Here is a 16,338-nt window from a genome sequence, read left to right on the forward strand (position 1 = left end):
GTAATTCCCAGAGGAAAATTAAATTCTAAAGTTATACATGTGCACGTACGATTGCTGTGATTTAAGAACGAATATTTATTCTTGAGAATCGGAATTTTGCAAGAGACATATAGGAATAATTTTAAAACCGCGCGATTTCGCAGCTTTGCGTTTGATGCAAGTGCGCGTAGCGCGTAAACGCAATTTCGAGCAAGTTTCGAAATTTTGCGTGTAGAATGTGTCTTGTGTACTCGTTTCGCCAGCACTGCTACTCTTATTTAAACAGGTTGACTTCTCGCATGTATCTACGTTTTGCATAGATACATAACTCTTCTTCAAGCTGTGTTGAGAAGTGACCAGGCAGTTCTCTCGGCTGCAAAATGTATTCTTTAATATTTCCAAAGCATTCGCTGCCTGGGAAGTCAAGGCTTCGCAGTAAGAATCTTGGCCTGATTTTAAGCTCGACTTGTCCGATGAAGCTGTAGTTTCATTTGTATTGCTCAAGGATTCTGTAAATGATTATATTTGTTACGTATTGTTAGGATGGAACAGATATGATTAGAATGCGGATGTTTATGCAAATTATTTTTACAGATACAAGGAAAGAATCGAAATTTAAATGAAAGTATATCTTATATTCTAAAGGGTATAACGTATATATTCTTGATATAGGTTCCCCCATAGTTTCATTTGCCATAAATGCATAAGCATCCGCAGTCTAGATATGATAAATTAAAGTATCACCCTTCATCGAACATGGTTTCATCAAGGTAGCATCGATGACACAGGACCATTCATTAACAGACTCTAGAAAATGACAATCACTTTACACATTTTACTAATTCTATAATTCTCCAATTATATTTACTTTGTGATCCAATCTCAGGTTGCAAGAATATACTAATCGTTCCCTCTGATTCTTTAGTAGAATGCTTCGAAACGGCTACACGAGGTGAAGGTGGATAGATTACATTTGTTTGGGTCTGAATAGTCGTTTCTTTCTCAGAAGCTGTAGTCATAACATAGCAGGGTTTGTATGCCAATAGTATGTCCTTCGTACGAAGCATAGTAACTTCTGGAGTCTTCTCTTCGTAATCCCCTGTACACCATTTGCAGGTTGATGGTCTTCTACAGACGGAACACACAACATCCCTCTCGTCCTTGATTCTTCTTACCTCAACAATTCCAGCTATATTTGTCTGGGTATACATTGCTTCTGTTTTTGTGTGCAGCATCGAATCGAGGATCTTCTTTCTTCTTTGCTCCAATATTTGAGATATTTGCGTGGCTGTATAACAAAAAATGAAACTATGAAACATCGTAGAATATTCATTGTTACATTCAATTTATCAAAGGATATTGTACTAACGCTGTGACTCCTGTTCAAGTTCCATAAGTTTCCCAACTATAGTCATTGTTCGCTTAAGAGTCCTTTCTAAAATATTTTTTACTATCGCAGGAGCATTTCTGGATACAGTATCAGAAGTCCTTTGCAATAAATTGTCTATTAAGGGTGCTACTACAACAGATGCCTCCAGAGGATCAACAACAATGTCGACTCTCAGTTTGCGTAGTATATCTTCCTCTTTTTCTCTGTGACGTGGGTACGTAACTATAGTTTGCGTACTCTGATCCACCATGGGATACCTGATCCTATCTGCACACTTATCAATAATGTCTTCCATCACGTAATTTATCGCAATTCTACTTCCTATTCCTTTCGAAAGGCAATCTTCCAAGATGCTTGAAACTATATTCTTCGTCTCCCAATAATTCGATAGGAGTGTTGTATTGGATTTTTTTGGCTCGCAGGTCAAGGCGGTTTGCGTCTCGCGGTCCACCACAAGAGTATTCGTGTGACAATTAAACTTGATACAGGTCTGGACCTCTTTATCCTGTAACTCTGTTTGTATTTTACTCGGATCGATTATCCAAAGTGCACGTGCTATTAGAAAGTTCAAAATTTCTGAAGTTTCTATTTCTGCTTGTTCTTTGCTTGTTAATTCTGATACGAATTCTTCGAGATCGTTCTCTGGTATATTTGTGGACAGTTCGATAGATACAGCATTTTCCGGTGCATTAGGATGGAAAGTGACGATAGTCGCTGTCGCCATGCTCTTCTTTAACGTAGGCATCGAGCTTTCGTGCATGGATGCTGAATATAAATGGTACACGTCAGAACTTAGGACAAGACAATGTACAATGCTACGTACTCATTATATCCTTGTAATATGTTAAAGGCAAGCACGGAGGCCTCATGTACATTGTTTGGGAGGCCTCGTCTCGATATTCAAGGGAAATTTGAACGATTGGTGTTCCTTGTAGGTACGTCTGATTCTCTGCATCCTGCATAGGTCTTCTTAACGACTCTTCTGGTGCTTCTACATCCGACTCTGAGGGTACTTGGTCCAATTCGTTAGAGTCTATAAACTGCCTGTGAGTGAACGATCGTCTGTATACAATTTTGTCGTCCAAACTTAGTGGTACGTCTGGTGTCGAAGACAAGACCGTTGTATCTGAAATTTCTCTAAGCGTTGCGTCTTCCTCTGGAGTTACTGTAATTAGGGTTTGAGCCCATACTTCATCTTCGGTCGCCATCTAAGGTAAGGAAGATATAAATGAAACGAGGAGTGATATAAATGAAATTAGATATCGATTTTCTTTATTTGGGTTGTTAGGTACCTTCGCAGTAAATTAATTATCTTTTTATGCGTGTTCTAAAGAATATCGTTTCAAGAGTTCATTATGTAATGTTTACGATCGTTGAATATTAAATTTGGAGTATTGTTTGGGTGTCGATTTCTACTTGAACGTAATTTCGAACAATGAACATGAAATTTTTAATATTCCGTAATGTTTAAACATTCCATGGTCGTTTTTCGACAATTAGGAGAAATATTCATACATTTTGCAATGAAAATTTGACGCGTTTAGAGGTTATGTTTATGTTATTATGAAAATAGTTCACGATGTCGCCGCTAGATAGCGCCACTACGTAAAAATGGGGGGGCACCCGCGGAAGCGTATGAGCCAACGCTACTGCGGGTACTCTATCGGCGTACTCGCGCTCTGATTGGTCGCGGAGCGCGGCCGCCTCGAGCTCTGATTGGTCGAAGCTTTCTGTTAATATCTCCATAACAAACCTTCGGACAACATTTTCGCTAAGGAAAAAGTTGTTTCAAATCACCCCCCGTACTCCCCCATTCAAGAACTTCCAACATTTTGAGACACCCTGTATATTTGTAAAATTATGACGGGGTAATTAAGATACCCTTTTTTAGTCTCGCGTATACTTCATTGATGCCATGTTCGCCGCGCATGCGCGAATATGGAGCAGCAGTATCCCACTCAAGCCCCTCTGGGCCCCTCGTCATCCGAAATTTTGTCAAAGCTTACAAATCTTGATATAAACAATGTAACAAAATAAAAATCTCGATAATTTATGTTATTAATCTAATAACACTGTAAATAACAATAATAACTAAGTATTTACAACGTAAATATAAATTCATTCGAGTGAGCACTCACTGAGCCCTAGTGACACCTAGTGAGCGGTTACTGGTCAGCCATGCTTGTCACCAATATGTCTGCCTCCAACAACACTCCAACCGATATTTTCTCTCGAATATTGCACGCATTCCCTATTCTAAACGAAAAGGTTTGTTGAATACGAATTAATATCCACTCTCGCAACCATTACGTGTATCTTCTCACAAAAATTTATCCATTTCTCAAAGTCGTATGTATACCATAACCTCTACTGCTGTAGTTGAGTACATCAGGAGAATGTACGATACAAAACGAATGCACAGACGAAGAATTCACGGAGATAATCAACGAGGCGAAGGCGTTAAACCTGACGCATTTAATCAAACGAATGGTTATTTTTCACGTAGAAAAACACATTCGTACAAATGTGGCTCCTGTGTTTTGGAAGAAATTTATGGGTACCGTTGATGGACAACAAGGCTTTGATAATTTCAAATGTGCAGTGGATGGACTCTATACCCACGTAACTGAATTTTTACCGGTATTGAAGAAATTGGAGTATCTCACGCAACAGGAGACTTCTACGCCAATCGGAAACGATATACTTGGTCAGTTCAAGCTGATTGTACGCTCTACGTTGTTAAGTCAACTGCCGCTTCATTACGAACACATTGTAAAGCAATTCTATAAAATTGCGTTCAATGTATTTTGTTGTACAGACAACTCCATGCACGGTAACTGATATCCGAGTTTAATTCTTACATGAAATTGTTTTTCTGTTCGTGCAATTTTTATTAATACGATGCATCTGTTACGTAGGAACTACGACTAGCGATTCTACTCAGTGCATAGGTTGCCACCAGGAGATAGAAAAATGTTGCTGTCAAATGATAGTGATCATGTTTCACGAAACGAACAGGAAACTGATTGAATTGGAGCTATTGGAAAGACTAGTGGGTAACGTTCTTACATCACTGATCCACGTACATATAAAGAACCACGTGAATCAATCTTGCGATAAAACGTTCGATGTATCGCAGTTAGAATCGCTAGAAAATGTAAGATTCTCATAATTTGTAGATTGTATTTGCATTAACTTCAAGCGAAAGATATTAATTATAATATTTGATCCTACAGTGGCTCGAAACAGTTGTCATGAGTTGGTTATTAAGAGTATACTCCGGTGGCTTTTCGAAGACTGTGTCCCTAAGCGATGAAACTCGTAACACTATAGACAAATTCAAACAAAAATTGACCTATTTTTTGTACGAGACGTACACAAGATTCAGAATCGAACAACTCTTCGATATCATAATAGGTATTTCTTTACGTTAAAGTTTACTTATTATTGTTGCATATTTATTACGCCGTGTATAATAATTTGTCTTATGTTAAGAGTATCCTGATTCTCAGCCAGCGATAGACGATCTGCATATCTGTCTGCAACGAACGGACTTGCGAAAGGTTTTGGTAGAGAGCCTGCAGGAAGCATTGAAAACAAGATTGTTGCATCCAGGTGTGAACACATCGGATATACTGACAGCTTACATCGCAGCCATAAGAGCATTAAGGCAATTGGATCCTACGGGAGTCCTTCTCGAAACCATAACAGAACCCATCAAGTAATGATCAGTTTATACGTTACAATGATATTAAACTCTCGTTAAATTTATTTACAATTGATACGTGAATTCCATTTTATCCAGAGTTTACTTGAGGACTAGAGAAGACACAGTGCGCTGCGTTGTGAGTGATCTACTCGATGATTCCCCCAGCGATCTGGCAGATGAGTTAGTCAAAGGCGAATCTCTCCAATTGGATGATTGTTCTGGCGACGAAGAAAATGAGAATTGGGACAAGTGGATGCCTGATCCTGTCGATGCTGATCCTGGTATGTATAGATATGAAAAGATTATGTATTACATATTGTATGCGATACGAATTTGTTCCTTTTCTTCAGCGAAATCAGCGCAGCGTAGAATGTCAGATATAATCTCGATGTTGGTGAATATATATGGAAGCCAGGATTTATTTGTAAACGAATATCGAACCTTATTGGCTGATAGATTACTATCTCAATTAAATTATCATACAGAAAGGGAAATTCGCTACTTGGAGTTATTGAAGAGGCGTTTCGGAGAGAATCAGCTTCACTACTGCGAAGTCATGCTGAAAGATGTGTACGATTCTAAGAGAATAGATGGATATATACAATCGGACACTAATTATAGTCTGAAGAAGGAGCAATTCCCTACGTCTGCTTTGATTCTGTCTGCGCAATTTTGGCCTCCGTTCAAGGAAAACTGGAAGCTGGAGTTACCCAAGTTTGTGCAGAATCAGTTGCAGAAATATGTGAAAGCGTTTGAAACTTTGAAGGGAAACAGAACGCTTTGTTGGAAACCTCATCTTGGAAATGTTACGCTGGAGATTGAATTGAAGGATAGAAAGTTGGATATAAATGTGACTCCGATACATGCTACTATAATCTTACATTTCCAGGACAAAAGTAAGAAATACAATCCCTAATCGATAATACAAGTTTTAAGTGGTCCATCCCGTAACAGTAAACATTTAATTAATCCTCAAATTATTTTTGCAGAAGAATGGACTTTGGAAGAGCTCGCAGAAGTCATGCACGTACCAGCAACCGTGCTCAGGAGAAAGATAACTTTTTGGGTATCGCAAGGTCTTCTGAAAGAAAGCTCTAATGATACTTTCATATTGCAAGAGGAAAGCACAACGAAGAACAGGACTCTGTCAGACATTGTCGAAGAAGAGGAAGTTGAAAGTGCAATGGCCTCTGCGAGTGATCAGAGAGAGGAGGAATTGCAAGTGTTTTGGTCTTATATCGTTGGGATGCTGACCAACTTGGACTCGATGCCTCTGGAAAGGATTCATCAGATGCTGAAAATGTTTGCATCGCAAGGTCCAGGAGCAATGGAATGCGGTCTCCCTGAATTGAGGCAATTTCTTGATAGGAAAGTTAGGGAACATCAACTACTATTCTCAGGTGGCCTATATCGACTACCAAAATCGTGAACTTTTACTTTTTTGATACATTTTTGTGTATGTAAAGTGTTATGTTAAATTTTGTACATTTTTCGTTATTTCTTTTGTGTAAAGCATTATTATTGAATCAAGGATCATAGTGAATAGGTGCTGATTTTCCAGAAGTATGGCGTTGCTACGTTAATATTATTTATATTTTAATGTATAATAGGAGAACATTCTCTTTTTAACAAATTAAGAGAAACATAGTACACAATAAAATATAATTTTGTCCGTTTATAAATTTTATTATAGGTAAAATCATATATACTTTAATTTCCTTTAAATGCAATATAATACAGCTTGTATGGCATACTTTCTTGAACAAATTCGACCTCGTTCATACTAAAATTCAATCTGTACATGTTCTTATCGGAACTGTTGGCTCGTTGTTAAATATTGACTCTTTCATGCCTACTATTGCCATATACTAGAAACTATAGTAACTGTAAAATTCTTTTTAAGACACGAAGTTTCATTTTGTACATTTTAATACATTTCAATCTTTGATTCCACAAGAATTGGACAAATTTTAAAAGAGCTGAACTCACAGCCATTCGATATTACTATAAGAAACATTTAAAAGTACGAAATGCATAAAAATATATGATAGAAGTATATCATACAGTCTAAAGAAAATTTGGTATCTTGTATCGTACGAAACATTTTTCAGGTACTGGTCGATATAACAATTTGTTTGCAATTAAATTATTGAAATTTTGATACATTTTACAATTTGAAACCTTACGTCGTAACATTTGTCACTTTCTTTTTTTTGACTTCACATATTTCTGTACATCAAGCTTTGTTAGTCGCCTTAGACAAACTACTGGGTTTCTTGTGTACATCTGTATATCGTACTTGGACAGTCGCTTCAAACGAACTACAGGATTTAAAAGACTACTCCCTTTGTTACCATCTGTACTTATAAATCGATCAACCGAGAATTTATCTACCGGATCAACGTGTTTCTTCGAGACGTTTAATATCGAACTCTGGTTCTTTCTTCTTTTCTTCTGCGAAACATCGAATTGACTAGCATTTATGAAATCCATGTTAAATACATAAAACTGTTTTCTCTTCTGTTTCTTGTAACTTCTATGTCTCTTTTCAAAGTTGCATTTAACAGTTAACGCAGGATGCAGATACTGCTTCGATTTAAATATATTTGTATTACTGTCTTTCATACCAGGAAGATCGATAGGCGACTCTCTACCAGTATACAACTTTTTACATCGACTCAATTTTGTAGAATTATCCAGCAGCGTACAGTCTCTCGAATAATCTTTGCTGTTATTCGGAGGACCTGTACACAGTGAGTTCTGCATACTGCAGAAAATCCTGTTCAACATTTTCGTTGGAGTATCGCTGAGCTGCGTATTGTAGTAATATTTGGAGTTCATTGGTCCATTTGTTTTGTCCACAGAGTCTGATGAGACGATTTCATTGCTATTTATATCTGAATTTGTCTGCATTACGTTCGGATGTTCAGTTGGCCCCTTGTAATTCATTGGAAGTTTATTTCATTCTTGGATGTAAAATTCTGAAACAAATTTAGACGATTAGAAATGACTGTAGTATAAACTTTTTATATTAAATTTACTATCGGAGCACTTTTGGATGAGTGCTCCAAAATGTGTCAGTAGTATATATATAGTGTCCATTATATGTTGTTATAATACTCTAACATTTGGGAATGTTATAAAATGATAGATATATCGTTAGAGCATGGAGTATTTGCATATTGAATGGAAGAATTGAATTAAATCTTGTGGGGAAAAAACGAAAATCACGTTTGGCGGGAAACGTTAATTATCATTTTATTATTTCGTTATAAGTTCGTAAAAGCAGGTTATTGTTAAATTTCGTCGTTTTACATTCGTAAAACACTCACCTCCATAAATTCAGTCGAATATGGTCGAATACAAGTTCAGAATTTAAATATATAAAAAGCGGCATTAAGAATCTTCGGACGCCATATTGGATTTTGATACGTCACAAATAAGCGTACATATAATGAGTTTAAAAAACATCTTTGCGAGTTAATACATAACGTAACGTGACATTTTAGATCGTTAACGAACCGTAATGTTTCAGTTTGTTAACTATAATTAACTATAGCGCGTAATTATCAAGGTTATGTATATTCATATGAGGGACCAATCAGAGAATCGATCGCAGTGTTCGCGCTCTCTGATTGGAGGATATTCGATATAGAGATACTCCTATGATGAATAAATAATATAACTAATTTGAAATTTTAGATAATTAATAAGTTGTAAAGTTTAACTCAAATTAACTATAGCGCGTAATTATCAAGGTTATGTATATTTATATGAGGGACCAATCAGAGAGTTGATCACAATTTTCGCGCTCTCCGATTGGAGCCCATTGGCCCAATCAGAGAGTCTGTCATGGCCGCCCTGTGATACCAGATTTAGCTCCCAGTCGCGCATGCGCGTAGAAAAAAGCTGAGCACGCAATGCTGTAGCTATAAGAAACAAAGTATGATCCCATAGCAACGATTAGCGCCAAAACCAGGAAAACCATTTTTTTAATTATAAAAAATGCATTTCATCTGTAAAATTACTTCAACCTCTATCCCTATATTATAATTTATCCACACAATTAATATTATTGCATGCTAAGAAGTATTTCCAATTTTCACTTACAATTCTATTTTTCTTTGGGGCGACTGAGGGCGCCAGTTTTATGGTCGTATTAGATACTTCACTGACGCCGAAACCAATGCGCATGCGCGATCGAGAGCCAAACCTGGTATCGCAGTGGCCGCCCCGTTGAGGATCAGCCAAAAGATAGTGAAGATAGGTTAACTAAGTAGGAAGTAACGACTGATAGTGACCTTTCTTGTCCTTAAAACATCAGTTTCCTACTGGCTGTCGACTGGAGAACGTTGTATTTTTGCTGATATCTGCACAATATCCGAATTTTCCTTTCGTTAAACTCGTGCTTGGTCTAATCGATTCGAAAAGGTAACGACAAAAGCAGCTCGCACACCTTTTATATTCTCAACTTGTGTTATTAATTGTATAAAATTAAACAATTCAAAGAATCCTTCGTTCACTATCATATATATTTCGAATTTCTTTTTCTACGTATTTTTTACTTAATCATTAATTCTCGTCACGTACATTATTGAAATATGAACTCGTGAATATTTTTTCTAGGTACATAGCGATGCCAGCAATGTATTTACCGAATATTTAACGCAACTAATGTTAACCTTGAACTAGTGCACTTACTCTAACGCGCTGCCAAAAGTTCAATGTCGCACGAAACCGTTATCACGTCTTTCGAGCTATTCGTAACTTTTATAATTGGATGTGGTTTCTACTTTATTGGAAATCGATCAGATAAAAATAGAAAAGTTGTACAGTAATTTCAAATTAATTTTAACATTGATCGGTATCAATACTTTTACAACGGTTTCAATATTTTGGAATATTTTTATATCGGAGCGACAGAAATTGTTTGAATTCCAAGTATGTTACGTATATACATATTAATTGGGAGTATGTAACGAAAGAGATTGGCTTCCAATGCTGAAATTAATTGATATATACATATATAGTATATATTTTTAATATTAAACAGACACGTGTTAGCTGTTGAATAATCTGTACACACCAAGGTTTGTTGAGTATATCTATGGAATCGATAGACTTTCTACGTAATTTTGTGAGAAAGTCATCCGATTAATTTCGTACAATTTTTGTAATCCTTGAACACGTATCAATCCTGTAATTTTAGAGCCGTAGGGAGGGAGATTTGTACGATAACACGTACGGATAACACACGAAACTATCACGCAATGTTTCTAAATAATTTATATTATTTAAATCCTCGCGTATTTCTTAGAGAGAAAAATGGAAATTGTTCTCCTGCAATGTGTGCCTTGCACATTAGATCGACCTAGGATCTCTAAGATTATCTTTGCTCTCCTCTTAAGAGTTACCAAAATATTAAGAAACATATTTAGTCTACTTCTCTATGAATTATTTTGTTTTTTCTTTTTAAAGATTGTTCGTAAAAGTTTTGAAGCTTGTACTTAGAAATTCGTTTTTATAAATTAGAAATGAAATAATTGATGGATGCACAGACATCTTCAGACGGTGGCGGTAATCAATGCAGACGGTCGTTTTGTATGTATCATACAATCTGTCATCTTCCATTGTAGGTTATTTCTCACATTTCCAACCTAACAATTATGTAGTTGGAGTAATTTATCGTCTAATAGTTTGAGCGGGCCTTATTGATACTTGTTCATATGAAATTTTGAATGACTGCATCAGTAATGATTAGGTGAACGATGTAAGAAGTATGTATATTTTTAGTGACAATTACAGAGGTTACATTCCATTCTTCTAGAATTTATCTTATTTCCTGTGATTTCAATCACCTTTATCGTTAAAAATATAAATTAATGTTATATCGGCATAGTAACACTCGTCTTCCAGCATAGAAATTTTCATGTATCTTTCCACCAAAACTCTTCTTATAATTAGTATAACATTAAATAGTATAATTTGAACCCTATCTAAGTGGATTTGTCTATGTTTGCTGTATCATCAAGCCTATAAAGCATATAAAAATATGTAGAATGCCTCGACTTGAATTTTGGTACAAATGCTGTATGCATTGGCATCGCCATCGTCTGGCACGTCCCTGGGACGTCTCCAAATTTCCTCTCTACTTCTGCTCATCGCGAACCCTCCATTGCTTGCCCTACAAGCAGTGCGCACCGACAAATGCAGACAGATGTAGACGAGGTGCCCGAACAATATTGCCACTAATTCCTGTCTCGTATTTATTTGCGCAGCCTGCGAAAATGGTCTGGATTACCAGCGACGACAAGGTATTTTACCTCACCAGTCAGTTAGGGGCATGTAGGGGCTGTTCATAGATTACGTAAGCCTTTTTTCTAGAGATTTTAACTGGTTCCGTGTAAGGAATTGTAAGGAAGTATGAGTACACTTTGTTCGAGGGCTTCATGTAATTTATGGAAGGCCTTGTAGCGTGGATATTAGTTTGCAGTGTATTTATTTTGAGTGTTTTGATGTTTTTAGCGTTTCTTATCTACATTGGTTTTTATAGTAGCTCCAAATTGTTGTGACCAACCATGCAGAATGTTTGTAAATAGGGTATGTGACTAAGCACGTGCTCCGAAATTTTTCTTAGCCCAGTAGTTACGCTGGGATCCAGTAGCTTGTATATTCTTTATCTTTTCTACTCTTATCGTTGTTTGTTAGCATAATTATAGATAAGTGAGAAGTCCCCAGAAGACCAGTGGCTGCTTCGGTCAGACTGGATAATCCTAGAATTCATCTTCTATTTTTTAACACGCTTGAAACATATGCATTTGGACAGTGGCTATCAGTAACCCTTTGACTGCGAAGGGCGTATATACCTTTGAGAAATTGGCTTAGAGAAATATTTATATTAGATAAATAAATTTTTTTAAAATGTCAGCTTATAAGGGATGATGAGACGAAACTTTTTTATATTTACAGTTTATTCATAGAACGCTTAGTTTCGAAGATAAAAATTGAAAAGTTAGAAGTTCATTAGAAAAATTGAATTTCAGGGAAAAGGTCTTCCAAGTTTTATTTTTTATTTTTGAAACTAAACGTCCTATGAACAAATTGTAAATACAAAAAAGTTCAATTCTATCATTCCCTATAAGCTGATATTTTTTTTTAATTCACACCTTTACACCTCCCGCAGTCAAAGAGTCAATTAAACAACATTGAACATGGAAAATAGAGGGAAGAGAATTATTACTCACCAACATTTTTAAATTATGCCAGCGATGTATGTTAATTTTTTTTTTTATTTAATTTCAGCGACTGTGGGTTTATTCCACTCAATTTAATTTCCATAATGGTCGCAAAACGTGCTGTATTAAAGCAGGTCGCGAAGGAGGCAGTTCATCGATTGGTAAATCTTCATTAATACCTAAATGAACCCTGTTATGAACTGCAATTAATCTTCCGTACACCTGTGCACACATGTATATCCATGCGTTGATGTAATTATGTGTGCACAAACCTTGTACTGGTTTGCAGGACCGTAGAACAGCAATTACTATCACATCGATACCAAATATGTACTAGTTTCCCTCAAAAGTAAAGTCTATATTTGTTTCGAGTATTTTTTTCCTCTGAGTTGAAAGTGTACTGGATATTCATTAATTACTGATAGCTAAACAAATTCATGCCACTGTTCAAACTGAAAAATGCACAAGTCGTTTCTAGCTTATTAAGAAATAGAAAAATTGTGTAGAATCCATCTTTGTTGAAGCGTTGCGTAAGGTAGATGCACAGGAGACTGCACAACGAACACCTTGTTGCCAAGTAGGCAACAATAAAATAACAAACAACAAAGCGAAAATATCTTCCCCTATGTTATTCATGAAATATATTGTTTATTGTACGCTGTTACAATCTTTACGAACTTGTATCATAAGTGTATGTCCCCCAATTAATAGATTAAGTCCTATCTGATAGCCATCAGTGCTATCTTAAGCAACTTTAAACACGATAAGTATGAACACAATGTGAAACGAGATCTCGATTAGTTGGCACAGTGTTGCTAGTATCTATTCCGACTAAAAAATTCCAAGTCACATTTGGTGCCAGAAGAGCAAGGCCAGAAGCCAAGACCTTGTTAAATTTGAGAAACATTGTAAAAATGCTGTCTCATATTATTGTAATTAAGAAGCCAATTATAGATCACTCGTTACACGAATGCTGTGTGTACACATTACTCCGCCAGCATTACAGCTAGCTTCAAGGATATCTTCTTCGTACCACTTTAACTCTACGAATTGAACCTTTAGAGAACTTGCAGCGCTTGGACAAATTTGTTCGTACTGAGTTTCAAAGTGCTTTCGAGTTACATTGCTTGACCAATGACATATTTATGCAACTTGCATCTAATTCTCTTACACTTTGCAGATGTCTGGGAAACCCAACAACCAGGCTTTGTACGCCCAAAGCCAACTAGACCACATGTGCGCCCTCGACATCGAGAGTCGCGCGTCGTTTGTGCGACTCTCAGGGATCATTTGCACTATCGGACCCGCTTCGAGGCCTGTAGAGAAGCTGGAGAAGATGATCGAGACGGGCATGAACATCGCGCGAATGAATTTCTCTCACGGATCCCACGAGTATCACGCGGAGACCATCTCTAACGTGAGGCAAGCGCAGAAGAACCTCACTGCCAAGACTGGCATCAACGTCCCTGTCGCCATTGCCCTCGACACCAAGGGACCTGAAATTCGTACTGGGCTCCTGGAAGGAGTACGTAGTCCTTTCTAGTCCTGCGTACCCTTCAGCTATTGTATCATTGCCTGGAAAAATGTTCATCGCTGGGTTTATGGAGGTTTTATATATACTGCGGAGCATGTATATAGCTGTAATATAGCTCAATCTTCTAAGTAGGAATGAAAAGAGAGGTCAATTCTCAGATATATACAACTCTGCTATATATACATAACCAATAATGAACACTATACTTGTTCTTTTCGATACCACAATAATCTTTTCTTACTCCACCAGGGTGGATCCGCTGAAGTCGAGTTGGTGAAAGGTCAGACCTTCAAGCTCTCCACTGACAAATCCTTAGCAGAGAAAGGAAACGCGAATCTGGTCTACGTGGACTACGATAACATCTCCAAAGTGCTGCAGGTTGGAAACCGCGTATACGTCGACGATGGTTTGATATCTCTTATCGTCACCGCAGTCAGTACGTACTCCGAACACTATTTCAGAAAGAATTCAGAATTCAGTCTCCAATTTATTCTCATAAACTGGCATTCATTCGTTATTATCTCGCAGGTCCCGACTCCATCACAACCACGGTTGAGAATGGAGGTATGCTAGGTTCCCGCAAGGGCGTAAATCTCCCTGGCGTGCCAGTAGACCTCCCCGCCGTCTCCGAAAAGGACAAATCTGATCTGCAGTTCGGAGTAGAGCAAGAAGTAGACATGATCTTCGCCTCGTTCATCAGGAACGCCGCGGCCCTGGCGGAGATCCGAGCGATCCTTGGCGAGAAGGGAAAGAACATCAAGATAATATCGAAGATCGAGAATCAGCAAGGCATGACGAACCTTGACGAAATCATCGAGGCTTCCGATGGCATCATGGTCGCTCGCGGTGACCTTGGTATCGAGATACCGCCGGAGAAAGTATTCCTAGCGCAGAAGTGCATGATCAGCAGATGTAACAAGGTCGGGAAACCGGTGATCTGCGCCACGCAGATGCTGGAGTCCATGGTGAAGAAGCCACGTGCCACGCGAGCCGAATCATCTGATGTAGCGAATGCTGTCCTCGACGGTGCTGATTGCGTCATGTTATCAGGTATTTAGACGCTGATAGTACTGTAGAGTTACCAGTCATCCATTTTACTATTTAGAAGTGCAACTTCGAATTCTTTTTAATTTTTAAAAAGTATCAAACTACCAAAGATTCAATGTTTTAGTTCTTCATGGCGGGGAAAAAATCTTCAAAAATTCGTAGCTCCTTGAATAATGAACATTTTGGATTCAAACTTTTTTTCCGTGTAGATCTCACGGAACCCTTCAAAAAACATACACAAAGTTTCTCTCTAAAGTGGAAACCTAATTTATGAAAAATGTAAGATTGATTTTTTTAAGAATTCCTAAGATTAGGGCCCTCTAGATTCTGTAGCTCACTTAATAATTAAAGCTTTTGTCTGAAACTTTTTTTCCGCGTAGATCTCACGGAAACCTACGAAAAACATATACAAAGTTTTTCTCTAAAATAAAAACCAAATTTTTTAAAAATGTAGTTTGACTTTTTTTTAAAAATTCTCAAGGTGAATCCCTATCAATTTGAATAAAAATCTTAAACTAAAAATTGTCTAGAAGAATGTATAGAAACTTTACAAACTCTCGTCACTGTCTTTCATTTCATAAGCTCATAAATTCAACTTTTTATCATTTCCAGGCGAGACTGCCAAAGGAGACTATCCGTTGGAGTGTGTGCGCACAATGGCCAACATCTGCAAGGAAGCAGAAGCCGCCATTTGGCAGACACAGATATTCCACGACCTCAAGAGCAAAGCTGTACCTCCGATCGACGCCACACACGCTACAGCTATCGCTGCTGTGGAAGAGTCCATAAAATGCTTAGCTACTGCCATTATAGTAATCACAACCACGGGTCGGTCCGCGCACCTGGTCGCCAAGTACAGACCTCGCTGTCCCGTTATCGCTGTGACCAGATTCAACCAGGTCGCGAGACAGGCGCATCTGTATCGTGGCATTCTTCCACTTTATTACGACGGTAATAAAAAATGTCGCGATTAATACTCTTAGTTACATTATTTAATATTAAAATTAATTAAGACCACTGTTAAAAGTAACACTTGTACAGCGAACGACTTGTAGATTTTTAAGCGCATATTTTACAACCGTGAGATTGATTATTGTAATTGTAATTTTTGTTTAATTACTGCCTGCAGCCGCGCCATTGCCCGATTGGGTGAAGGACGTCGATGTACGCGTTCAGTTTGGATTGAACTTCGGCAAGAGTCGCGGTTTCATTAAAACTGGAGACTCTGTTGTAGTCGTCACTGGGTGGAAACAGGGCTCAGGATTTACGAATACGCTTCGCATTGTGTACGTAGACATTGAAGTTTCAGAAGACGAAGATGCATGCTCTGTACATAGCGGAAGAGACTCTTACGAAGACATTCTATAATTTTCTACAATTTTAACGCGTTTAGTATATTAAAATATTGATCACTCTGCTTTGTATTTAAATGTCTTTTGATAAT

At 37.5% G+C, this 16,338-nt stretch overlaps 3 protein-coding genes across 7 annotated transcripts in view; 2 read left to right on the forward strand and 1 right to left on the reverse strand.

The window, feature by feature from the left end:
• Nucleotides 1–75: 75 nt before the first annotated feature.
• On the reverse strand, nt 76–2,960 carry LOC128881758 (uncharacterized). Its single transcript, XM_054133054.1, has 6 exons — nt 2,662–2,960; nt 2,193–2,577; nt 1,349–2,134; nt 848–1,267; nt 724–786; nt 76–488 (listed from the first exon to the last, which is right to left on the reverse strand). The coding sequence occupies exons 2-6, from the start codon at nt 2,575–2,577 to the stop codon at nt 76–78; spliced, it is 2,067 nt and encodes a 688-aa protein (XP_053989029.1). The 5' UTR covers nt 2,662–2,960.
• Nucleotides 2,961–3,533: 573 nt separating this feature from the next.
• On the forward strand, nt 3,534–6,517 carry LOC128882071 (anaphase-promoting complex subunit 2). 4 transcript variants are annotated; one of them, XM_054133647.1, is made up of 8 exons: nt 3,557–3,637; nt 3,749–4,202; nt 4,288–4,526; nt 4,606–4,786; nt 4,865–5,090; nt 5,175–5,359; nt 5,429–5,974; nt 6,068–6,517. In XM_054133647.1, exons 1-8 carry the CDS (start codon nt 3,563–3,565, stop codon nt 6,505–6,507), a joined length of 2,346 nt encoding a protein of 781 aa, XP_053989622.1. In that variant the 5' UTR covers nt 3,557–3,562; the 3' UTR covers nt 6,508–6,517. The 4 variants fall into 4 exon arrangements, with proteins under 4 accessions (XP_053989623.1, XP_053989624.1, XP_053989622.1 ...); XM_054133648.1 differs by having other exon boundaries at nt 3,534–3,637; nt 3,717–4,202; nt 5,175–5,974; XM_054133649.1 differs by having other exon boundaries at nt 3,554–3,637; nt 3,876–4,202; nt 5,175–5,974.
• Nucleotides 6,518–9,343: 2,826 nt separating this feature from the next.
• LOC128881729 (pyruvate kinase-like) overlaps nt 9,344–16,338 on the forward strand; it is a 7,682-nt gene continuing 687 nt past the window's right edge. The window contains exons 1-7 of one of the 2 annotated variants that reach the window (XM_054133010.1): nt 9,344–9,509; nt 11,357–11,392; nt 13,494–13,838; nt 14,097–14,283; nt 14,376–14,897; nt 15,507–15,845; nt 16,024–16,180. In XM_054133010.1, coding sequence (XP_053988985.1) covers nt 11,366–11,392; nt 13,494–13,838; nt 14,097–14,283; nt 14,376–14,897; nt 15,507–15,845; nt 16,024–16,180 — 1,577 coding nt within the window. In that variant the 5' untranslated portion in view covers nt 9,344–9,509; nt 11,357–11,365. The remainder of the gene's footprint in view (nt 9,510–11,356; nt 11,393–13,493; nt 13,839–14,096; nt 14,284–14,375; nt 14,898–15,506; nt 15,846–16,023; nt 16,181–16,338) is intronic. The other variant, XM_054133011.1, reaches the window with a different exon arrangement.

The sequence above is a fragment of the Hylaeus volcanicus genome, chromosome 9 (genome assembly GCF_026283585.1).
Source record: "Hylaeus volcanicus isolate JK05 chromosome 9, UHH_iyHylVolc1.0_haploid, whole genome shotgun sequence".
Taxonomy (NCBI): Eukaryota; Metazoa; Arthropoda; class Insecta; order Hymenoptera; family Colletidae; genus Hylaeus; species Hylaeus volcanicus.